This window comes from Trachurus trachurus, assembly GCF_905171665.1.
Source record: "Trachurus trachurus genome assembly, chromosome: 2".
Classification (NCBI taxonomy): domain Eukaryota; kingdom Metazoa; phylum Chordata; class Actinopteri; order Carangiformes; family Carangidae; genus Trachurus; species Trachurus trachurus.
This window is the reverse complement of record NC_139914.1, coordinates 750,553-775,928: the sequence shown is the minus strand read 5'-3', so window position 1 is coordinate 775,928 and position 25,376 is coordinate 750,553. Positions and strand designations below refer to the sequence as shown.

General features: G+C 46.1%; 2 protein-coding genes and 1 long non-coding RNA gene across 6 annotated transcripts in view; 1 reads left to right on the top strand and 2 right to left on the bottom strand.

The window, feature by feature from the left end:
• LOC311001087 overlaps window positions 1–25,376 on the bottom strand; it is a 441,127-nt gene that overhangs the window by 176,171 nt on the left and 239,580 nt on the right. The gene's annotated exons all lie outside the window — the stretch shown is intronic.
• Window positions 1–25,376, top strand: part of agap1 (ArfGAP with GTPase domain, ankyrin repeat and PH domain 1) — a 130,172-nt gene that overhangs the window by 78,806 nt on the left and 25,990 nt on the right. For all 3 annotated transcript variants that reach the window (XM_083991412.1, XM_083991411.1, XM_083991410.1), the window contains exons 11-15: window positions 4,950–5,118; window positions 8,357–8,545; window positions 10,677–10,838; window positions 22,831–22,985; window positions 24,153–24,243. In XM_083991412.1, the coding sequence (XP_083847538.1) occupies window positions 4,950–5,118; window positions 8,357–8,545; window positions 10,677–10,838; window positions 22,831–22,985; window positions 24,153–24,243 (766 nt within the window). The remainder of the gene's footprint in view (window positions 1–4,949; window positions 5,119–8,356; window positions 8,546–10,676; window positions 10,839–22,830; window positions 22,986–24,152; window positions 24,244–25,376) is intronic.
• Window positions 24,824–25,376, bottom strand: part of LOC311000978 (polymeric immunoglobulin receptor-like) — a 98,362-nt gene continuing 97,809 nt past the window's right edge. The window contains exon 5 of one of the 2 annotated variants that reach the window (XR_014596117.1): window positions 24,824–24,962. The gene's annotated coding sequence lies outside the window, so the exon portion shown is untranslated. Of the gene's footprint in view, window positions 25,032–25,376 lie in introns of both variants that reach the window. The other variant, XR_014596118.1, reaches the window with a different exon arrangement.

The window sequence follows — 25,376 nt, the reverse complement described above, 5'->3', positions numbered from 1 at the left end:
AGATGTTTTGTCTTTTTCAAATAAAATCAAGTCTGTTAGAAATTAGAAACAGAAACGAGCAGAAAGAAAAAATGTAAGTTAAAGCAGATATCAGTGGAATGTTTTTGTTAATATAAGTCCTAAATAGTCCTATTTTCCGTCAGCAATCACTTACATGAAGTATTTCAGCCTAAACACGAGTCTCTCCGTCACTCTGCTCTGCTGTAACCCGAGGAGAAAATTTTCCTTGTGGGATACAAGTGTTATCCAATGAGGAGAGAGAACGGCATGAAGGGCTGTGTGTGCAGCCAAGGGATGCGCGTGAATGTGGTGACGTAGCACGAGGACCAATTGATGCCTGACAAGGGCGGGGGCTGCTAACTCATGGTGCGTTCAAAGAAACTCGTACTTTGTGTTTTTCCTTCCTGTGAAGTCATACCAGTTCGATCTGGTACGAGTTCACGGGTCGGAAGTTACGAGTGGCCGTTATAGGGAACTTTCACAGACAACAGGATGGTAAAAACACGAGCTACGGGTTACCTGGAACGCTACCAAGTCGTAGTTGTGACTTGAAGCTGTAACTTACGGTTTCAAAAGCCTGCCTTGAACGCAGCATTAGCCGAAACGGCCGTGAAGCTGATATCTGCTTTAAAGGATTTTTAAAATTAAATTATAGTAAAATTATTAGTTTTTTATGGTTTTAAATAGAAAATAATAGAATTAAATTAAAATAAATGAGTTTGTTTGAATCAAAAGTCTCTAAGAAGCAGCAGAAGAGCTTGACTCTGTTTCAGCCTCCTCCTCTCTGAGCAAGGCAGCGCTGCAGCTGGAGATCGTGGGTTCGATTCCCCCTGCAGAGCCGCCGGCGCCGGAGACGTTTCCACTCTGAGAGAGAAAAAGAAAAACAGTCCTTCAGCCAATCAGAGCCGTCCGTCAGCGATTAGAGCAGCTGAAGCAGTAAATTAGTGTTAAAACTCATCACTTAACACATCAACACACACACACTTGGCTGTGTATAAACACACACACACACACACACACACACAGAGAAGCCCCTCCAGCGCCAAAACGCCAGGTTCCTCCTGAGCGTGTTGCATCTGCAGCGCCGCCGCCGCCGTCAATTAGCGTGTTTGCGGAGGCTAATGGAGTTAAAGTCAATCAGCGATGCTAATTGGTCCACGACTACATTAATGCTGCTTAATGCTGCTAATTAACAGGAGCTGAAGAAGAAGAGCCGGGACGACTAACGGGCCACGAACGCAACACAACACACAACACACAACACAACACAACACAACACAACACAACACAACACAACACAACACAACACAACACAACACAACACAACACAACACAACACAACACACATGGACGAGAGGATGAAGGAAAGATGGAGGAAAGGATTAAGGAAAGATGGAGGAAAGATGGAGGAAAGGATGAAGGAAATATAGGGGAAAGGATGAAGGAAAGATGGAGGAAAGGATGAAGGAAAGGATGGAGGAAAGATAGAGGAAAGGATAAAGGAAAGATAGGGGAAAGGTTGAAGGAAAGATGGAGGAAAGGATGAAGGAAAGGAGGAGGAAAGGATAAAGGAAAGGATGAAGGAAAGATGGAGGAAAAGATGAAGGAAAGATAGGGGAAAGGATAAAAGAAAGATGGAGGAAAGGATGAAGGAAAGTTGGAGGAAAGGATGAAGGAAAGATGGAGGAAAGGATAAAAGAAAGATGGAGGAAAGGATGAAGGAAAGTATGAAGGAAAGATAGGGGAAAGACGGAGGAAAGGATGAAGGAAATATAGGGGAAAGGATGAAGGAAAGACGGAGGAAAGGATGAAGGAAAGATAGGGGAAAGGGTGAAGGAAAGATGGAGGAAAGGATGAAGGAAAGATGGAGGAAAGGATGAAGGAAAGATGGAGGAAAGGATGAAGGAAAGATGAAGGAAAGGATGAAGGAAAGATGGAGGAAAGGATGAAGGACACAACACTGGCTCCAGGTTGTTACCTGCTGTGACCTCACACCTCAGGCCACGCCCACTCTCTCCTAATTGGCTCGTTAATGAAGTCGCTGCTGCTCCTCATGGTCGTCAGGTGGCGTTCAGGGACGGTCGGAATTTATTTATATGAAGGAAAAACAACAATAGACTCAGTTATTGATTTAATACAAATTAATACTTTTTATTTGTTTTAAATGTATCGTTTTCTTCCTCTTCCTCCTCTTCTTCTTTTTCCTCATCTTCCTCCTCTTCTTCCTCCTTTTCTTCCTCTTCCTCCTCCTCTTCTACCTCTTCATCCTCCTCTTCTTTTTCTCCTTCTCATTCTCATTCTTCCTCCTTCTCCTCTTTTTCTTCTTCTTCCTCTTCTTCCTCTTCCTCCTCCTCTTCTCCTTCCTCTTCCTCCACCTTCTCTTCTCCTTCCTCTTCCTCCTCCTCCTCCTCCTCCTCTTCTTCTTCTCCTCTGTCTTCCTCCTCTTTATCCATCCATCCTCTCTGTCTTTATGGATCCTGTTTCTCTCCGTGTCAGCAACTATTCACACCTTGTTCATGTTGCATTTTTCACACTGACACACACGCCCACACATACACACACACACACACACACACACACACACACACACACACACTCATTAACCGATATGTGTGTGTGTGTGTGTGTGTGTGTGTGTGTGTGTGTGTGTGTGTGTGTGTGTGTGTGTGTGAAGACTCATCTTAAACACACTCCAGCAGCGATAATAAACACACTCCATTTCTTTGACGCTCATCATGAGTTGATAAATGCAGAAACATTTTCTCTCTCCTACTCAAACACACACAGACACACACACACCCACACACACACCACCTGCTGTCTGTGTGTGTGTGTGTGTGTGTGTGGTCGATACACACATCCGTCCTGGACGCCTCAGCGTGGCGGCGTGGGCGATCGGGCCGATGATGAAAGCTCTCTGATGCAAATGGAGCCTCAATTACCGTGGTCAATCTGTCGGAGGTGTGTGTGTCTGTGTGTGTCTCTGTCTGTGTGTGTGTGTGTGTGTGTGGTTTACCCAGCATGCCCCTGGCTCGAGGGCTCTCCGGTGGCTTGTTAAGACGCCGTCGAGAGCACTTGGCTTTGAATTGGCCTTTTGTCAGCCGAGCTGCCAGAGGGAGGCGGGAAACACTCAGAGTCTGTGTGTGTGTCTGTGTGTCTGTGTGTGTGTGTGTGTGTGTGTGTGTGTGTGTGTGTGTGTGTGTGTGTGTGTGTGTGTGTGTGTGTGTGTGTGTGTGTGTGTGTGTGTGTGTGTGTGGTTGTATCTTAGTGAGGACCAATTAGAGGCATACAGCTGTAGTCAGAGGTTGCGAGGTGGCGGCGACAGGTGTTTTTTTGGTACAGAAACGTGTTGTTTAAAGGACAAACTATAGAGCCCAGATTGGATTTGAGTGGAATCGTCCTTTAAACTCCATGTAATTGAACTACAGAGCTTCACTTTACAATCTGCTGTAGAGATGGACGGAAGATGGAGGGAACATGGATGCAAGAAAGCAGGAAAAAGATGGAGGAAAGAAAGAGGGAAGGATGAAGGAAAGGTGGAGGGAAGAAGGAGGAAAGGATGGAGCAAAATAGGAGGGAATATGGAAGAAGGATGGAGGGAAGATAGAGAGAAGATGGAGGGAAAAAGAGGAAACATGGATGGAATATATAGAAGAAGGCTAGAAAAAGATAGAGGAAATCTAGTAGTTAAACTACATTGGAGATTTTGTGCTGCGTCGAGTATTTCAACTACTTTCTGGCTCATTCTTCCGGGCAAATTCAACAGTATTTTTCTAACATTTTAGGTCTAAAAAAAGGAATCTGAAGACAGACACAACTACCGCAAAACAGGAGCAATTCAACTGAAAATCTTCAATGTTAGGAAAATACAGCCCCGAGTTGAATTTGCCCAGAATTGTCCTTTAATCGTCTCCTGGTCCTGAGAGGACGACGATGCCTTCACTGTCCTCACGTTGATTCTGGTTGTGCTTTGTTTGCTTTGTGTTTTTGTTTCTCCTTCATGTTGGAGAGGAGCAGGAGGAGGTCGACCTCCCACGATGCCGCGCTCCTCTCGGGGTCGCCACGGCGCCGCCGCCGCCGCTCAGCGCTCAGCGGGGGGAGGAGGGGGGTGGGGGGCAGCCACTTGAGGGATTAGAGCGTCTTTGTTTCCTTTGTGGCACTCGGAGGGTTTTATCCTGATAATCCGACAAAGACACGAGTCAACAGCAGCACTTCACTCTGAGCTCATCAATATTTATTGATCCGTGATCAGAGGCCGATCACACGGAAGAGGCTTAAACAGCTTCAAACAGGAAGATGGAGGGAAGGATGGAGGAAAGATGGAGGAAGGGATGAAGGAAAGATGCAGGAAAGGATGAAGGAAAGATGCAGGAAAGCATGAATGAAAGATGGAGGAAGGGATGAAGGAAAGATGGAGGAAAGGATGAAGGAAAGATGGAGGGAAGGATGAAGGAAAGATGGAGGGAAGGATGAAGGAAAGATGGAGGGAAGGATGAAGGAAAGATGGAGGAAAGGATGAAGGAAAGATGGAGGGAAGGATGGAGGAAAGATGCAGGAAAGGATGAATGAAAGATGGAGGAAGGGATGAAGGAAAGATGGGGGAAAGGATGAAGGAAAGATGGAGGAAAGGATGTAGGAAAGATGGAGGGAAGGATGTAGGAAAGATGGAGGGAAGGATGAAGGAAAGATGGAGGAAAGGATGAAGGAAAGATGGAGGGAAGGATGGAGGAAAGATGCAGGAAAGGATGAATGAAAGATGGAGGAAGGGATGTAGGAAAGATGGAGGAAGGGATGAATGAAAGATGGAGGAAGGGATGTAGGAAAGATGGAGGAAGGGATGAAGGAAAGATTATTATTGTATATATTATTATTATCAGCTGTTCTCAGTCTGTGGTTCTGGTTCTGACCCTAACCCTCTCCCTGTTTTCCTGGTTTTCCCGGTCTTCCAGGACTACATGCAGAACGTCCACGGGAAGGAGATCGACCTCCTGCGGACCACAGTGAAGGTTCCGGGGAAGCGGCCGCCGCGCGCCGTCTCCACCTGCGCCGCCGTCCCCAGCCCCAAGACCAACGGCCTGACCAAGGACATGAGCAGCCTGCAGCTCGGACCGCCGCCAGGTGAGGACGCAGAGGGGGCGGGGCCAGGAGCAGGGGGGGCGGGGCCACATGACATCATCAGGCTCACTTTGACCTGAAGGAAATAACTGTTTTTAGACGTTTTATCTGTAGATTCAAGATAAAGAAGCTGAAGGAAGGATGGAGGAAAGGTGGAGGGAAGATAGAGGAAAGATGGAGGGAAGAAGGGGGAAATAGAGGGAACAAGGAGGGAAGACAGAGGAAAGATGGAGGGAATGATGAAGGAAAGGTGGAGGGAAGAAGGAGGAAAGAAAGGGAGAAGACAGAGGAAAGATGGAGGGAAGGATGAAGGAAAGGTGGAGGGAAGAAGGAGGAAAGAAAGGGGGAAGATAGAGGAAAAATGGAGGGAAGGATGAAGAAAAGGTGGAGGGAAGAAGGAGGAAAGAAAAGGGGAAGATAGAGGAAACATGGAGGGAAGATGGAGGAAAGGTGGAGGGAAGATGGAGGGAAGGATGGAGGAAAGAAGGAGGGAATATGGAAGAAGGATGGAGGGAAGATAGAGGGAACATGGATGCAAGAAAGCAGGAATAAGATGGAGGAAAGAAGGAGGGAAGAATGAAGGAAAGGTGGAGGGAAGAAGGAGGAAAGATGGAGGGAAGGATGAAGGAAAGGTGGAGGGAAGAAGGAGGAAAGAAGGGGGGAAGGATGGAGGAAAGAATGAGGGAATATGGAAGAAGGATGGAGGGAAGATAGAGGGATCATGGATGCAAGAAAGCAGGAAAAATATGGAGGAAAGAAGGAGGGAAGGATGAAGGAAAGGTGGAGGGAAGATAGAGGAAATATGGAGGGAAGAAGGGGCGAGATAGAGGGGAGAAGGAGGAAATGATGAAGGAAAGGTTGAGGAAAGATGGAGGGAAGGATGAAGGAAAGATAGATATCTGTAGATTCAAGATAAAGAAGCTAATGTTTAATTACTGATGATGAGCGGGTGTGAAGGTGAGGGAGGGGGCGGAGCCTGAGCCCAGGCCTCAGTGACATCATCACCCGAAAAACCTGATTCATGCTTTTTTATATAATACAATATATATAGCCTACGTATATATATATTTTATATTTATCAAACAAATCAACTCAAGATCAATAGTGAAATCTAAATAATTGATATTTAAATAAAAAACTGAATCAGATCAATAATAAGATAAAAAAAATAGTCTTGTTTTGTTTTTCATATTAGATATAATTATTTTAGAAGATTATTAACTCAAGTTTAATTCTTAAAACAGAATAAAATGTTAATTTATAAATCAGTAGAATATTGATTAACTTAACTATTTTAAATAATTCATTATTAAACATGAGCTTGTGCAGGATATTGAATAAAATAATAAAGACAAAAAGAAAAACAGGAAATTAAAGACAGTTGTACCAAAATAATAATGACTTGATAAATTAAAGAAGTCCGGTCACGCTGAGCAACAATCGTCGGTGATGTCGCCATGACGACATCAACCTGTCAATCGTTTGTTTAATTGTTTCTGTCGTCGGGGGAAACAGAGAGCAGAATGAAACAAGACAAATAAAACACAGGGAGGGAAACACACGAGTTCATGTCACCTGGAGAGAGACGATGTCGTTAAACAAAAGGTGGAGACGCACACACACACACACACACACACACACTGGGAGCTAATAGCATGAATATTCAGTGAGCCGTACTCCATGTACTAATTATCGTCATGAATATTAATGCAATCAGAGTCCTGGCTCCACTCAGCCAGCGCCAAGAAATGAGCTGTAATGAGAGAATGAGGGAGGGAGGAGAAGAGAGAGGGGGGGGGAGTAGAGAGGGAGAGGAGGGGGAGGAGAGGAGGAGGGGGGGGGGCCAGCCGGCTGTTGGAGCGTGGAGCCTCTCACCAACTCAAGGGTTTGATTTAAACAGCAGCTTTTATGTTTCTGAGAGAGGGATAGAGAGAGAGAACAAGGGGACGCATGCGCCGCCACAAAGAGAACAGAGGAAGGAAGAAAAGAGAACAGAGGAAAAAGAAGGAAGTAAAGAGAACTGAAGAATAAATAAAAGAATAGAGGAAAAAAAGACAACAAATAAAAGAGAACAGAGGAAGAAGAAAGAAAGCAAGAAAGAAAGAAAAGAGAACAGAATAAGAAAGAAAGAAAAGAGAACAGAATAAAGAAAAAAGAAAGAAAAGAGAACAGAAGAGGAAGGAAAGAAAGAAAGAAAGAAAGAAAGAAAAGAGAACAGAATAAAGAAGAAATAAAAGAGAAGAGAGGAAGTAGAAGGAAGAAAAGGGAACAGAAGGAGTAGGAGGAGGAGGAGGAGCTCATTCTTTAGACTCGTGTCACTGAGTCGTCACATCAGATCAGTCAGAGTCTCAACGACTCAGCAGACGTTTAGTTTAACGTGGTCAGTGAACGCATCGTCACTGCTGCTTTAGATACAAACAGAAATAAAAACCTGAGAAATTACAAAATAAACCACAAATAAAAACTCTCTGTTGAATCAACTTTATTGATCATTTTATTTTTAACAATGTTCTTATTGTATAGATTATAAATCAGAACAATAATGACAGTAGATCAATAATATGATCACTTTTATTATTATTATTAATAATAATAGAGTAAATCCTCAGTGTGTAACTTATTTGTCTTTTTATTATCAAAAATCAAACATGTCTTTCATAAATCTGTATTTCACTGAAGGTGAATCACAGCTGCATACCAATGAAAGCTTTCTGGTTCCTTAGAATGAGTTGTTACAAGTCGTTACAAATACATAAGTGGGCGACGCACCGAACCGAGGCGGCCATGTTGCATCGCCATTTTTTTACGTTGAGTGGCAGCGTGACCGTAGGTAACCATAGAAACTGAGCGTAGCTGTGGGCTCGGCCTGTTAAAACTGTCACCACTGTGTAGTGTGAGGAAGGACGGAGGCACTGGTGTTGCATTCAGGTGCAGTCAGGCAGACGGCCGTCGGCAAGCCAACCGGATGTCATTTTACTCCACCAGAGAAAGACGGTAAAACAATACCACATCACCATGACAACATATTGTCACGCCTGTATTGTTTTGCCTCGTGCTGGCGGACCACTTGTTTATCCTGTTACATGCAGCGTCTGTTGTCTGTCTGACATCTGTCCCATTTCAAGTGAATGCAACATCAAGAATACGTTCTGATATGCAACCGCACTGCTAGATGGGGGGAATTCCTACGTACTATACCTTTAATATCCAGTAGCGTTGACCCTGTGACCTCTGACCTCAGGCTCGGTGACCAGCAGCACGTCGGCGTGTCAGATGGCGACCGGCGGCGGCGGTGTGAGCCTGGTGTCCTTCAACAACCGTGGCGGTGGTGGCGGCGTGGACGGGATGATGCACCAGCGCTCGTACTCGGTGTCCAGCGCCGACCAGTGGACCGACGCCACCGTCATCGCCAACTCTGGAGTCAGCACAGGTGAGTGTGTGTGTGTGTGTGTGTGTGTTAGCTACTGTACTCCAGACTGACAGCTGTGTGTGTTTGTTGCCGTGACGATGAGCTTGACTGACAGCTCTGTCAGTCAGTCAGTCAGTCAGCGACGGCGTGCCCTGCAGCGTCACTCAAATAACGTTTAGAGCTGTGAAATGCTGCTTCTCACACACACACACACACACACACACACACATACACACACACACACACACACACACACACACTCCAGCTGTGTTTATTTCAATACGTCCTTTAAAAGTGCAGCAGAGTTCACAGCAAATATGAAAAACCAACGCTGTCCTTTGATTGGTTTATAATTCTATTTATATTATAGATTATTGATTATTAATTATAGATTATAGGTTATAGATTAGACAGTATAGATTATAGTGAAACATCCACAGTGTCGTATTTTCCCACATTAACAGAATCTAATGAGTCTGAAACTGACTGAGTTGAGAATAAAGAGAATCTTCTGTGTCAGATTTTCAGAATAAGAGCACAACAACATTCATACAGTGACTTCAAAGTAAAAGCATGAAGTCACAAGGACAATATTTATCTTTATCTTTAAGTGTCGCCGAGAAATTAAGAAAATAAAACTTGAAGAAAAAACAGTTTATTGATCATAATATATTAAAGATAATTGATTCTGATATATTCAAATATAAAGGTGAAGGTTCTGACTTCCTGTTTACACCTGTGGAGATAAAAACAGGAGAGTTTTCAAAATAAAATGCAGAAGTTTGTGGCTGCTGCTCTCACCTAAACACACAAGAAAACACTCAGACGGAGAGAGGAGTGTGTGTGTGTGTGTGTGTGTGGTTGACGTGGATGGAGCGCGGCGTGCAGATGGGACGGCCGTTAATCCACGGCGGCGGTTAATTGCGGCGCTCGGGGACGGCGTCTTGTCAGCAGAGATAAGTTGTCACATTTTCCACTTGAGCTGAGACTAAACGATTGTAAAATAAGTTATGGCGTCCTTGGGGCTGTCGCCGCCATCGCCATGGCTACTGCTGCTGCTGCTGCTGCTGCTGCTGCACGCCGCCGCCACCGCCACCCGGGGAGGATCTGAGTGTGTGTGTGTGTGTGTGTGTGTGCGGTCATGTCAGTGTTGCCGCGGCGATGTGATATTGATGGAAGCTGAATGTTATTTTATTCTGCCGCTAGTCACAGCTGTCAGTGGAGAGAGAGAGAGACTCCTCTCCTTCTCTCTCAGCCTCGCTCGCCCTCAGGTCCTCCTCCTCTCCTCTCCTCCTGGAGAACAGGTTGATGATGATGATGATGATGATGATGAAGACCTGCTTCCTCTTCTTCCTCTTCTTTTCCTTCTGACTCTCCTCCTTTGTTTCCTCTTCTTCTTTTCCTCCTGTTCTTTTTTCTTTTTCTTCCTCCTCTCCTTCTCTTTTCCTCTTTTGTCTTCTTTTTCTTCTGTTTCCTCTTCATCTTCTTTTCCTTTTCCTTCTCTTCCTTTGTCCTCTTCTCCTCCTCTTCATCTTCACCTGTTTCCTCTTCTTTTTCTTCCTCTTATTCTCTTCTACTCTTTCTTCTACTTTTTCTTTTTCTCCTTCTCTTCTCCTTCTTTGTTTTCTTCTACTCTTTTTCTTCTTCTCCTTTGTCTTCCTCTCTTTTCCTCTTTTGTCTTCTTTATCTGTTTCCTCTTCATCTTCTTCTCCTTCTCCTACTCTTGCTTTGTCTTTTGTTTCCTCTTTTATTTTCTTCTCCTCCTTTGTCTTCCTCCTCTTTTTCTTCTCCTCCTCCTCTCCTTCTTCTTCTCCTTCTCTTATCCTCTTTTGTTTTCTTTTTCTGTCTCCTCTTCTCCTTCGTCTTCCTCTCCTCCTCCTCCTCTTCACGTTCTTCTGTTTCCTTCTGTTATTTATTCTCCTATTAACTGTTAAGAGTCAGTAGAGAGAGAGAGAGAGCCTCCTCTCCTTCTCTCTTAGCCTCGCTCGCCCTCAGGTCCTCCTCCTGTAGAACTGGTTGATGCTGACTCTCTCTCTCTCTCTGTGTGTGTGTGTGTGTGTGTGTGTGTGTGTGTGTGTGTGTGTGTGTGTGTGTGTGTGTGTGTGTGTGTGTGTGTGTGTGTGTGTGTGTGTGTGTGTGTGTGTTGTGTCAGACACGGGTCTGGGGGACTCGGTGTGCTCCAGTCCCAGCATCTCCAGCACCACCAGCCCCAAGATGGAGCCGCCGCCGTCGCCGCACGCCAACAGGAAGAAGCACCGCCGGAAGAAGAGCACCAGCAACTTCAAGGCCGACGGCCTCTCTGGTACTGCTGAAGGTACAACATCCCATAATACCCCCATTACCTCCCCCATCACCAGGCCCACGGCCTCTCTGGTACTGCTGAAGGTACAACATCCCATAGTAACCCCTCCTCACCCCCCCATCACCAGGCTGACGGCCTCTCTGCTGCTCCTCCTCTTCTCCTCCTTCTCTTCTCCTCCTTTGTCTTCCCTTCTTCCCCTCTTCTCCTTCTCTTCTCCTCCTTTGTCTTCTGTTTCTCCTCCTCCTCCTTCTCTTCTCCTCCTTTGTCTTCCTCTTTTTCGTCCTCTGCCTCTCTTGCTTCTCCTTAGTCTTTTACAACTACTCCTTTTTCCACTTCTTATACCGTGTCTCCTCCTTCTACTTTTACTACTTTTAATTCCCCTCCGCCTCCTCCTCCTCCTCCTCCTCCTCTTCCTCCTCTTCCTCCTCCTCCTCCTCTTCATCCTCCTCCTCCTCCTCCTCCTCCTCCTCTTCCTCCTCTTCCTCCTCCTCCTCCTCCTCTTCCTCCTCTTCATCCTCCTCCTCCTCCTCCTCCTCTCTGACCTTCACAGCTCCTCTGTTTATCTACATGTTTAGTTCAGCTCTCGTTGCTCCGACTCGTTTAGAATCGGATTCCTTCTTTCATTTCATTAGACGTCAAACACACACACACACACACACACACACACACACACACACACACACACACACACACACACACACACACACACACACACACACACACACACACACACACACACACACACACACTCCCTCTCTGTGTTGATGGCTGAACAGATGTGGCAGCAGCAGCAGATGTGTAATGGTCGTCTCTCCATCACCGAGGCATCAAGCAGCTGACAGAGCAAGTGGTTGTCACGGTGACGGATGGAGGCTCATCTCTCCATCTCTCCTCCTCCTCCACTCTCCCTCCATCTCTCCTCCTCCTCCTCTCTCCCTCCATCTCCTCCTCCCCCTCTCTCCCTCCATCTCTCCTCCTCCACTCTCCCTCCATCTCTCCTCCTCCTCCTCTCTCCCTCCATCTCCTCCTCCCCCTCTCTCCCTCCATCTCTCCTCCTCTTCCTCCTCCTCTCTCCCTCCATCTCCTCCTCCCCCTCTCTCCCTCCATCTCTCCTCCTCCTCTCCTCCTCTCTCCCTCCGCTCTCCCTCCATCTTTCCTCTTCTGCTCTCCCTCCATCTTCTCCTCCACTCTCCCTCCATCTCTCCTCCTCCGCTCTCCCTCCATCTCTCCTCCTCCTCCTCCGCTCTCCCTCCATCTCTCTTCCTCCTCTGCTCTCTCTCCATCTCTCCTCCTCCTTCTCCTTCTCCGCTCTCCCTCCATCTCTCCTCCTCTGCTCTCTCTCCATCTCTCCTCCTCCTTCTCCTTCTACGCTCTCCCTCCATCTCTCCTCCTTCTCTGCTCTCCCTCCATCTCTCCTCCTCTCTCCCACCATCTCCTCCTCCTCTCTCCCTTCATCTTCTCCTCTCCTCTTTTCACCCTTTTGTTTTTTTTATTCTTCTCCTCACGTCTCATCCAGCTCTTTTCAGTTTCACTTCTCTCCTTTCTTCTCTGGTTTTCTTGTCCTCCATTTTCTTCTCCTCTTTCACTCCATTGTTCTTATTTATCCCTTTCTTTCTTTCTTTCTTTCTTTCTTTCTTTCTTTCTTTCTTTCTTTCTTTCCCTTCAATCATCTTCCTTTATTTCTATCTTTTTCATGTCCTTCATTTTCTGTCCTTTCTCTTTCCCTTCATCCTTTCTCTTCCTCTCTCTATTTCCTCTCCTCCATTTTCTCTTTATCTCTTTTTCTTCCCTTCTTTCTTTCCCTTCATCCTCTCCTCCCTCCTTTCCCTCCACCCCTCTTCTCTCCATTTTAAACTTCTCCTCCGTCCGCCTCACCCGAGGCTCCATCACTTCTCTCTCCGTGTGGCTCCGCCCCCTTCTTCCCTCCGACCATTTTATCACCCGACACTTTGAGCGCCGCTCGTTGCTGTCGCCGTCTCCGTGGCGCCGGTCACCAACGCCTCCTCCTCCTCCCCCCCCAGCGACTGGTTCCTATTCGTCAGCGCGTGCGGCGAGCGTTAAGTGAAATATTATAAATAATCCAGCCTATTGAAATCTTTTATCAGCTGTGTCACTTTCATTATTCAATAAGCGATTAGTAACAGTCGTCCCAATTTAGCCATTAAGCACCGGGCGCCACCACACCGCCGCCGCCGCCGCCTGTCACGGCGGGCGGTCGGGAGACGTATCTTCATGTCAGAGCGAAGCGCCGAGTAATTCATGAGGGGGAACCGTCCTCCCCCAGGTAAGATATGTGAGGTAGCAGCAGGTTCACTGGTCACAGACGCTTTGATCCCTCCACCAGCAAACAAGGTGTGTCCAGGTGTGTGTGTGTGTGTCTGTGTGTGTGTCTGTGTGTGTGTGTGTTCTCAGGTTACACCTTCACTCAGGTGGATGATGCACCTGCAGCTCTCCGCCGCCGCTGTCATGAATTCCTTTAAAGTCGACGTTAATGAGGAACCAAACAAAGAGTTCTGCTGTGTCCAGGTGGTCCAGCAGAGACATGATAATGAATGTTAAAGGGATAGTTCAACATTTTGTCGAACTGGCCCATTGCCATAATCCCTATAGTCATAGCAGTAGGTTCGTTACCTTTAATTGTCGGTGCAAGCTATTTTTAGAACGGCAGAGCAGAGCCGTGAGCTGCTCAGAGCTACGCTACGGAGGCTCATGGGATTTCTTGGTTTCCCTCATCAAACTCATCAAATACACAACCCAACAACTCCACAACGCTCTGGTGGACAAGTTGTGACCTGCACATTCACCACGCTATGAGATAATAACACAACGTTACCACACAGAGTTGTTTTAGAGGGAAATTCAGCCGGAACTACATTCCAGACATGGCTGCTGGGCGGAGGGATTTCAGAAGAGAAAGTAGTTCTGAGTATTTGCTTCATGTGTCTTATGCTACGTTGAAGACAAATCGGAAGTCAGCAATGGGCCAATTTGACAAAATGTTGAACTATCCCTTTAAATATGAAGCAAAACCAAGGTCAGAAAGACAAAGCGAGCTGTTGTTTACATGTTAATCCACTTCAAACAGCTGTTATCACCATAGGAACCAGTGGACATGGGAGGGGGGGGGGTAACGCTGTAGCTGCAGGAATCAAACCTGTGACATTTTAAAAAGCAGCTCACACACACACACACACACACACACACACACACACACACACACACAGTGTTCAGTAAATGCTCAGCGTGGCCTGGGGCAGTTAATATCACAGCAGCATTAAAAGGAACCAGAGGTCAGAGGTCACGCAGCTCGGAGCCGCAGAGGGAATCGAAGTCTCCACTTCAACATGGAACCAAACGCTCGGATCAATAATCAATAGTCAGTGTGTTGTCGCTTCACGCTTAAATTTGAAATAGTAAATTGTCACATTGTTGTTGTACTTAAAGGGATACGCCAAAAAAAAAATTTGTGTCTTGCCTCACTCCCGAGTCCATGACCAGCAGATAGACACCATCCTTTCGACTGCGCGTGCAGTAACAAGGGAGATAGAGCCGTATCGCCCATAATTAGCTTAGCTCAAACGCTGGAAGTGTATAGGAAGTGTTAGCCTGCCTCCTACCTGAGCCGAAATCAGCAGTCAGAAGCTGATTTCATTGTAGCTCTAAACTCTGTAAATATATCACTGTATCCACATTTCAAACATGTTTAGGCGAGAAAGTAGCCGTTTAGATCAGCAGTGTGTCGTTAATTTGTCTAAATACCAGCTGTTTACAATTTTGTTCGGACGAATTCGGCGCTACTCAAGCTAGCCGTTGTGACCAACGCACTTCCGGTTACTTTCACAAAGTAAAACACCCGTTGCCCTTTACATACAGAAAACCATGACGATAGAATTTGTGCTTTTACTTTGAAATAGGAAGCTAACCTACCCTCGATGTAGCTAGCTTGAACCAAGATAAACCGTCTTTGTTTGAACCCTCCGTTTTGACCGATCTCGTCCCGTTAGCGGCATTTGACCGCTCAAGATGCCTTACCGGAGAGTTTTGTCAGCTCTGAGACGAAGATCAGCCCGCCGGTTTCCGTTTAGAGTTGCTGAAGAGTTTCTCTGATGACTTTAGGTGGAGGCAGGCTAACACTACCCATACACTTCCAGCGTTTGAGCTAAGCTAATTAGCGACTTTAGGTGGAGGCAGGCTAACACTACCTATACACTTCCAGCGTTTGAGCTAAGCTAATTACGGGCGATACGGCTCTATCTCCCTTGTTACTGCACGCACAGTCGAAAGGATGGTGTCTATCTGCTGGTCATGGACTCGGGAGTGAGACAAGACACGGGAAAAAAAAATCTTGGCGTATCCCTTTAAAGGTAAAGTTTTGTTGTACACTTCTTGCGCTGGTGTTTTCACAATAAAAGCCCTGCAGTAACTTGGTCTTTTCAGGGCTTTTAATGTGAAAAATCCTCCAAGAAGTGTTGCGGTTGAGATTGTTTACACTTTATGAACCGGTGTGTGCGTCTCCACTCCTTCATTTCTTGCTCACTGGCCCCTCCCACTCCACAAGGCCACACCCCCTCGTGCCGATCTGTTCTTTTTTTTTTTGACGCCTCTTTTTTTCTCTTTTCTCGCTTTTCTCTTGTTCCTGTCGTCTCGTGGCTCCGCCCCCTTTCCCTCCCTCCCTCCCTCCCCTCTCTTCTCTCTCGCAGCCAAACGTAGAGCGTGGAAACTAAACCGTGTCGCTAGTCTGCGCAGCATTTACGCCAACAGTCTGCACAACTCCGAAGGTAAAAAAACAAAACAGCGGCGGTGGGTTCGTGGCGGACAGGTTTGACTCCGCCCACCCACCACTCTGACTCCGCCCCCTGCAGCAGTGGGGGGCGGAGCCAACCTGCACCTGGAAATCAGTGACGTGGTGAATCTGCAGGGGTCAGAGACAATCAATAATCAATCAATACATAAGAAATAAGGTTTTTCTGCTCTAGAACTACATTACCCATAATCCTCGGCTGCAGCTGAAACTATACAATATTAATATAAATATAAACACATATATATAAATATAAAACTATTAATATATTAAGATAGAGTTTTTATAATTTGGTTAATTTATCTAAATTCAACCCATGTGACTGACGGTTCAGCTCAGTGATTGGACGGTTGGTGCTGAAATGCATCTTGGGAATTGTAGTTTATCTCAAGTTTTTTCAGTTTTTTATCAAAGAAGCAGATGTTTCCAGGTGTGTCGTTTAGCCCCTCCCACCTCTGCAGGTCACCTGGTCGTCACGGTTTCCTGGCGTCATGGTGATAATGTTCATCCTCATGATGAACCGTCTCGTCGCCCCCCTCCCCAGTCTGAGTCACCTGTCAATCATGGTGGTGTCTTCTTGCATCCTTAAGCCCTGCCCCCTCCTCTTCCTCCTCCTCCTTCCTTCCTCTTCTTCCTCCTTCCTTCTTCTCCTTGCTTCCTCTCCTCCCTCCTCCTTTTTCCTCCTTCTCTTCCTCCTCCTCCTCTTCCTTTCTCTTCCTCCTTCTCTTCCTCCTCTTCCTTTCTCTTCCTCCTCTTCCTCCTTCCTCTTCCTGTTCCTCCTCCATCTCTTCCTCCTCCTCCTCTTTCTCCTCGTCTTCCTCCTCCTTCCTTCTTCCTCCTCCTCCTCCTCCTTCCTCTTCCTTCTCTTCCTACCTTTCCTCGTCCTCTTCCTCCTCCTCCTCCTCCTTCCTCTCCTCCCCCTTCTTCTTCCTCCTTCCTCTTCCTTCCTCTCCTACCTCCTCCTCCTTCCTCCTTCTCCTCCTCCTTCGTCCATCTTCTCCTCCTGCCTTCCTCTCCTCCCTCCTTCCTCTTCCTTCTATTATACCTTTCCTCCTCCTTTATCCTCCTCCTCCTTCGTCCACCTTCTTCCTCCTTCTCTTCCTCCTCCTTCCTCCTTCTCCTCCTCCTTCGTCCATCTTCTCCTCCTGCCTTCCTCTCCTCCCTCCTCCCTCCTTCCTCTTCCTTCTATTATACCTTTCCTCCTCCTTTATCCTCCTCCTCCTTCGTCCACCTTCTTCCTCCTTCTCTTCCTCCTCCTTCCTCCTTCTCCTCCTCCTTCGTCCATCTTCTCCTCCTTCCTTCCTCTCCTCCCTCCTCCCTCCTTCCTCTTCCTTCTATTATACCTTTCCTCCTCCTTTATCCTGCTCCCCCTCCTCCTTCGTCCACCTTCCTCCTCCTCCTCCTCCTCCTCCTTCCTTCCATCCAGCCCTAGCCGGTGTAATATTTTCCAGGTTATTAATGCAGTAGTATAATAATGGAGGGGGGGTTGAGGTGGGGGGGTAATGACCTGTGTCAGGCAGCGATACTGTGTGCGCTGACATTTAAGGCTTTTAATTTGTGTTTCCTGAGGCCTCCTTTTGTCTCCCTCACGCCTCCCCTCTCATTGCTCCTCCCCCCTCCTCCCCCTCCTCCCCCCTGGATGATCGGCCTGTATGCATGTCCTAACCCCCCCCCCCACCCCCCACCCCCTCTTGTAAATGCTGTATATTGGCTTTGTTGTGTTTGTGCTGGTATAAAGGTTGCCGGTGTCAGAGTTCACAAATTGCCTCGTCGCCGTCGTCGCCGTCGCCACCTCCTCGCCACCGCGTGAATGTCGCCCACGGTTGCCCAGAGCGGTGGCGGTGGCGGTAATTACCAGAACGCCACTGGGCCGCCACCGCCACCGTGTGTGTGTGTGTGTGTGTGTGTGTCATGCATACGTTCAGACGGAGCAGAGCAGAGGCCGACAGGTTCAGGAACAGGAAATCAAAGAATCGCCACAGACTTCAACTTCACAAATGAACTGAAAGCAGAAAAACGACGATTTCATCTTTTCATCTTTTCATCCAAACATCAACTTCATAAAGAAAGAAACTCTCTCCTTTGTCTCTGCAGCGTCGACCTGCAGGAACTCGTTAGTGTGACTTCTCATCAGACAAACGAGCTGCAGCTTCGGCTCCTTTTGTTTTGAAGTTTTACAAACTCAAACGTGACGTCGTCGTCAAGGCGACAGAGTCTGGGGTTTCTTGTTGCTGCGGAAACGTGAAAGATCATTTTAAATATCACATTTTCTGAAGCTGAAAATGTAAAATTTAAGCTGCAATGTGAGAAAGTGGAAACTCAAACTCTTTTTGGTCCTGGTGGGGTTTTTTTCCGTCGTCTTTTTATCAAACAAGAGTGAGGATGAAACATGTTGAAATGATCCTTTTCAGTTGTTTTTGTTGCAGTTCCTTGTGTTTTCTCTCGGTGTTTGTTCTCCACCGGCTCCATGATTCATTCATTAGTTTTATTTTATTCTTTAGACTGAAACAGGAAGTGTGAAACAGAATAAGGAGCTGGTCTTTGGTGTTAAATTAAATGTTGTTAAAAAGCCTTTAAATGTGAAGCTGCTTCACTAGTACAGCCAGGAGCTGAGGGCTCAGTGTGTGTGTGTGTGTGTGTGTGTGTAATTGTATTCATTACGCGCTGCGCTGGGTCAGCGTGCAGCATTTAAATCCAGAAACAGCATTTAATTTACGCCGCGGAGAGAGGAACGCCCACTTTTCTGGATTGTTGGTTTCCATAATTGTCAAGCAGCCAAACACCATCACCCCCCCTCTCCCCCCCACTGGAAAACAGAGAATCATGGGAATTTAATTATGATGGGATTCTTCCTGCAGGGCTCAAACCAGAGCTCGATTGTAGATACACCTCCAAGTGCATTCTGGGAGTTCACTCTCTTTACTTCTCCTACACTTCGTCTTCTACCTGTCCTACATTTAATTATCACACCAAACACTGACAAAGAGTTGTTTTCTACAGTTGGAACTCATTTTAATTTGACTTACAGATGTTCAGTTTGTGGCTCCGACTCACAGAACGACACAGAAACATGTCGTTATAGTTTTTAACCCACTCAGGAACTCAAACTCCACAGTTTTCTCTGGGAAATAAATCCTCAGTAGCAGCATTTCACAAAATAAAAGGGATATTTCTGAAATTTCTAAAAAGTAAAATTGCTATTTGCATTGAAAGGTGGTAAAGTCTCGTCTCCAACCGGAATAAGTGTTTCTATCACACTTTGGTGATTCACTTTTATATCAATACATCTCAATCAATCAATATCAATATAAACTTTATTGTCTCCGGAGGGACATTTGCCTTGGACCGTCAATGCCTCCAGCAGCTGCATATCAGAAAAACACAAGACAGAAATAACAGTACATTTAAATGGAGGAAGGAAGGAAGGAAGGAAGGAAGGACAGATCAAGTCAATTGGGTCAAAAAAGAAGGAAGAATTAAGGATGAAGGAAATCAAGGAAGGAAGGGAAAAAGGAAGGAAAGAAAGATGGAGGGAGGGAACAGATTAGGTCAAGGAAGGAAGCAGAAGGATGGAAGAAGGGAAGAAGGAAGGATGGAGGAAGGGAACAGATTAGGATGGACAACAGGAGGGAGAGGATCTGGTCCAGAACCGGTCAGAGTCTCAGAGACAGTGAACTCAGCGTCGTCAGGTTCAGTGAGTGCGTCCTGAGAACATCCCATAATAAGGCAGCCTACCTGTATGAGCCAGTAAACAGTGGTGTTAATGAGCAGCAGCTCGTCAGACGGCGCCGCCGGCTGCTCTCAGATCAGAGCGGCCCAGGAAGCGTTGGGTCGGAGCTCCTCGCCTCCCGTCGCCCCGGGCAACTCCGTCTCTCTCTGTCTCCGTGGTGGAGGCCGTTGATTATCCCAGCCGGGGCCGGAGGCAGGAACTTCAGCTCGGCTGCTCTGAGACGTTCCCAATTAGCCAAACGACTGGAGCTAAAGGACGAGCGGAGCGCCGGGTCGCTCCCCGGCCGGAGAACACTCATCACCCGGCGTCGCCACGGAAACCACCGAGACACTGAGGCATGCTGGGAGTTCTGCTGCAGGCCGCCACTTTGATTCAGTGATTTACCCCTCCTCCTCTCTGATTGTAAACAGAGACGCTGTTGTCTGATCTACAGGGTGATGATGTCGTGCCCCCACTTCACCTCCTCCTCCACCTCCTCCTCCTCCACCTCTTCCTCTTCCTCCTCCTCCTGTGGAATGAAACGGTTTCCAAATGTTCCCAGGGTTCTTACGGATCCCTAAAAAGTCTTAAAAGGCATTGAATTCATTAATCTAAAAACAAGGCTTTAATTGGCATTAAAATGTCTTAAATCAGTTTTTCAAACGTCTTAAAAATGTTAACACTTGGTAAGTGGGATTTTATGATTGTAATTAGTCTCAAATCTCAAAATAATTGGTAACATTCCGACATAGATAAGTTAGTGGCGGCCGTCAACGCTAAATCTCTCACCACCACCAGCTCCCAAGTCAGTTTTTTTTGTTCTGACTTTTTATGCATTTATTTTGAAAGGACAGCTGCGGAAAACGTGCAAGTTTGTAGTTTTCACCAAAGTCTGTAATTTTAATGGAAACACACAGAACTCAAATTTCTTTTAATGCGCATTTCCCAGTTATTTGAATCACTTTGGATGGAAACATACGAACGAGCAAACGTGTCCTTTTTAGTTTATCATCTCCTCTCCACAACTATACAGCTGTTAAATGATGTCACTCACTCACTCACAGCCCCCTCCCCCCCAATTATTCATGTAGCAGTCACTTTACCTTGGACCACATAGGAATGTGGGTAAAATTGTCCCTAACCCTATGTAATATACTGTATGTGGTGACGTTTTTTGGGGTTTTTTTTTGCCTTTGTGTTTATTGTAAAGTCTGTCTTAAATTTCATTTCAAGTGGCATTAAAAAAGTCTTAAATTTAACCCTGGTTCCCAAGCTGCACTCGAACACATCCTGAGATTCTCTCCCTGTAAACTTGGACTTCTTCTCCTTCTGTAGTTTGAAGTTGATAAAAAGCAGCAGATGGGACTGAGTTGATCAATAATAATAATAATCAAAAATATCACAGTGAGCTGAAGGTTTTGGTTTAGAACTGGAGCTTTGGAAGACGTCACCTTAGATTATTGATCCTTTATGGACTGATTGGTTTATTAGTGGACAGATTGACCAGTGATCAGTGTTGTAGCTCCACCCGTCTGAACGTACAGGTGTAGAAATCTGAATAATCAGTAACTCCACTTCTGTCTCCTTGAAGTTGTTCAGTGAACTGCAGGAAGTCGACACACAGAGACTCACATTCAGTCTAATTGAGTCCTGATTGTCCCGTTAACCTCTGAGGGGGGAGAGGGGGCTTCTGGGTAATTGATCCAGAAGGTCCTGATTGTAATGACTGACCTCTGACCTCTGACCTCTCCCTCGGGGTCGGGGTCGGGGGGGGTCGGAGAACAGAGAACAGGTGCTGTCGAGTTTGATCAGTGAACTCAACGCTTACTTCCTGCTTCCTGAGCTTTCACTACTTCCTCCTCTTCTTTAATTTTAGTGAACCTATCAATGAGTCGTGTGGGCGGAGCCTGAACATGTCATCTGTGATGTCACAGGAAGGCCTGCTGTGATTGGTGGACATTCATTTTATAAGGCCCTATTGAAATCGCTATGTTTATTTTTCTTCCGCCGAAACGATCGCATTGTTGGAGGCTTTCCCACGCTCAAGAAGTATTGGAACTCAGTCAACATGTCAGGACTGGCGAAACATTTTATATTTTGAAGTCATGAGAAATGGGCGTGGCCAAATGGCTAAATGGCGCCCCCTAGAAAATAGATGCAATGCCTCCTCTGACACTGCTGTCCATTGGAACGATGCGTCAACGCGGCAGCCATCTTGGTCAGGGGGAAGCCGTGTCTACTTCCTGCATTAGAGGTCTATCAACCATTAACATCACCAGTTTTCAAGCCGTTTGGTTTATTATAGGCCTAAATGTCAGGCATATATTTATGATACAACATAGATTGATTATTATTATTATTTTTTTTGTAATTTCTTTTTCTTTATATTAAACATACACTTACACACTCAGACACACACCCACATGCATAAATGTACTGAAATTAGTTCTACAAGGGTCTGAATGCTGTTCAGACGTTTAAATGTCTATGGTCAGAAAGCCCTGACCAAGATGGCTGCCATGTTGACGCGCCTGACAAGCCCGAATGTGGCATCCACGTGTATAGGACGAATCTCCTTGTTGTTTACAACTACTTCCAGGTAGAAAACCAGCATGAGATCAATAGTGACGGACGAGAGTTTCGCTATATATAATTTTTCATGTTACTATATCACCGTTTAGACAAATCTGATGTTTGTAAAGTCTATAAAACCAATGATTGGACAAACATTACTATTTATGTGTGCACATTTTTGTAATTAGTCATGGTTATCAGAGATTAGCCGGGCTAACGGTTAGCTACCTGTTTAACTTTAATAACTCAGTGACTCAATAAACGCTCCATGAAAAAATATTTTCTCCAGCGGATATCTGAGTTCCAACATGACTGAGCTAACTGGAGTAGTTTCATGTCGTGTCCGACAACGGGAGGGTTTTAACAGCTGACGTCCTGATGTTAGCTTTAGTGTTAGCTTTGCTACCACCGTTAGCTTAGCAGCTGCTGCCGTTAGCTTAGCAGCTGCTGCTGTTAGCTTAGCTGCCGCCGTTAGCTGTCCCTGTCAGCTGAGCCACTGATGCTTTCTAGACACTGTGATTCCCCCAAAGTGAATAAATACAACACATAGCAACACAAAACACACACACAGAAATAGTAATGTTTCTTCAATCACTTCAGATTTGTCTAAACGGTGATACGGCGTGAAAAACATGATATATAGCTAAACTCTCGTTCGTTACTATTGATCTCATTCAAATTACGTGCTGGTTTTCTACCCGGAAGTAGAATGTAAACAACAAGGAGATTCGGTCTATACATCTATAGTCAGAACATTTCACTTCTCTTTACACCTGAGCTGCTTCCTGTGGGTCAGAGCGAGGACCAATCAGCGATGATGATGATGATGATGATGATGATGATGTGTGTTTATGTTAATGAGCTGTTCTCCTCCTCGTCCAATCACACGTCTCCTCTCTGTCTCCCTCTCTCTGCTCCAGAACAAGAGGAGAACTTTGAGTTCACTATCGTGTCTCTGACGGGTCAGACCTGGCACTTCGAGGCCACGTCGTACGAGGAGCGAGACGCCTGGGTCCAGGTCATCGAGAGCCAGATCCTCGCCAGCCTGCAGTCCTGTGAGAGCAGCAAGAACAAGGTGAGGAGAAGACTAAACGCTTTAAAGGGATAGTTCAACATTTAGTCAAACTGGCCCATTGCCATAATCCCTATAGTCATAGCAGTAGGTTTGTTACCTTTAATTGTTTTTAGAATGGCGGAGCAGAGCCGTGAGCTGCTCAGAGCTACGCTACGGAGGCTCATGGGATTTCTTGGTTTCCCTCATCAAACTCATCAAATACACAATCCAACAACTCCACAACGCTCTGGTGGACAAGTTGTGAGCTGCACATTCACCACGCTATGTGATAATAACACAACGTTACCACACAGAGTTGTTTTAGAGGTAAATTCATGCAAAACCGCTGATGCACGTTGCCTTCAGTGACAGTTTTTCATCATCAGTCTCTGAATTTCCCTCTAAAACAACTCTGTGTGGTAACGTTGTGTTATTATCTCATAGCGTGGTGAATGTGCAGCTCACAACTTGTCCACCAGAGCGTTGTGGAGTTGTTGGATTGTGTATTTGATGAGTTTGATGAGGGAAACCAAGAAATCCCATGAGCCTCCGTAGCGTAGCTCTGAGCAGCTCACGGCTCTGCTCCGCCGTTCTAAAAATAGCTTGCACCGACAATTAAAGGTAACGAACCTACTGCTATGACTATAGGGATTATGGCAATGGGACAATTTGACTAAATGTTGAACTATCCCTTTAATACCTCCAGCCTGAACTCAGATGTGATGATTGGAAAGGATTAGGAACATGGGTTTACACACACACAGACACACAAACGCACACATATAATTACAAATACCAATCAGCTGGTCACATCCAGACGCAGCGTTGCCATTTCCCTCCTCCACATGCAGCCGCCGCCGCCGCCGCTCCGCTCTCAGCCCAGGACGCCGTGTTTACGCCTCAGGCTCTCGGCCTTTTATTGCCTCTCCCCCCAATTCCATTTGTTTGCTGTTATTCCTTCACTCAGGTTTCAGCCTGGAACGGCAGCGGTGGCGGCTCCGTCTCAGTCTGTCTCTGTTTGTTTCTTTGTTTGTTGGAGCCGATATCTGATCAATCAATCACATTATCAATGATTTCTCATTAATCAGTTATCTACAGGCGACCGTCCTGATCAATAAACTCTCATTAATCAATAAAAACCCAAACATGGAGGTTATTTTATTGATCAGTGGTTGTTTTCTCCTCCAGTCTCGTCTGACCAGCCAGACGGAGGCGATGGCGCTGCAGTCCATCAGAGGTATCCGCGGAAACGGCCACTGTGCCGACTGTGAAGCTCAGAGTGAGTATCAGCTGTTTCTTCCATGACATCATCATCAAAACCTGTGACATCATCATTTAACCCCCGGAGGTCGGAGCATTGTGTTGTATAGAGGGTATGCACATGACGTCACGGTACTCGGAAGTCGCTGTGGAACGTCCACTGAGTGGCAAAAAGACGAGTGGCAGAGCCGCCAAAGTTGAAAAACGAGCAAGTAACGAAGCGATTTCCTCCGAGCCCATACAAGTCTGACATGTCTAGCTTTGCCAGCATGTAAAGCATGCAGGGCCTAACAGAGCTGCTAAAAATCTTGAGGATACATCTCACTTTGACCGAGTTACATTCAAGAACCTCCATGTTCTCAATGACGGAAAGTAAATTAACAGGAGCGGTCATTTTTTTTCGATCGATCAGCTACAGTTTCAGGTGTCATAGTTATGATGTTTAAACAGATAAATTAGTCCTCTAACACATCCTACAGTTTTAGTGTCGGGAGTCACTGTCAGGACGACAGTAACAGCTGTAATCTCGTCCCTCTGCACAGTAACAGTGAGCGTGTCAGTCACTCTGCAGGTACCGCGGTCACACTGTGTGTTACAGGAAGTGTCAGTGGAGCAGACGGTTTTGAGGATCTGGTTGTCGATTCCTTTTGACATCAATTTGTTTTGATATAAAATATTTTATCCAGTTTATGAGTCCACCGCTATCCGCCAGCATGTTGAGGAACGCTTGTTTTGCCACTCAGTCCGATCGAACGGGGCGTTGCCGAGGGCAACGTGACGTAAACGCATACCCTCTATTGTTGTATACTACAGGTGAATAGGATAAAAATTTAAACCAACAGATTTCACCATGAAATTTCCCAAGTTTATCACTCACATTAAGACAAATATTTTTTGTATTACAAGTTTTGTAAAATTTCCTCCTGGGTCAAGGAAGGAAGGAGGGAAGGAAGGAAGGACAAAGGGAAAGATGGGAGGAAAGAAGGAAGGGAAAAAGAAAGGAAAGAAAGAAGGAGGGAGGGAACAGATTGGGTCAAAAAGGAAGGAAGAAGTAAGGACGAAGGGAAGAAAGGAAGGTGGAGAGGGAAAAAAGGATTGTGGAAAGAAGGAAGGAAAGAGGAGGGAGGGAATAGATTTGTTCAAGGAAGGAAG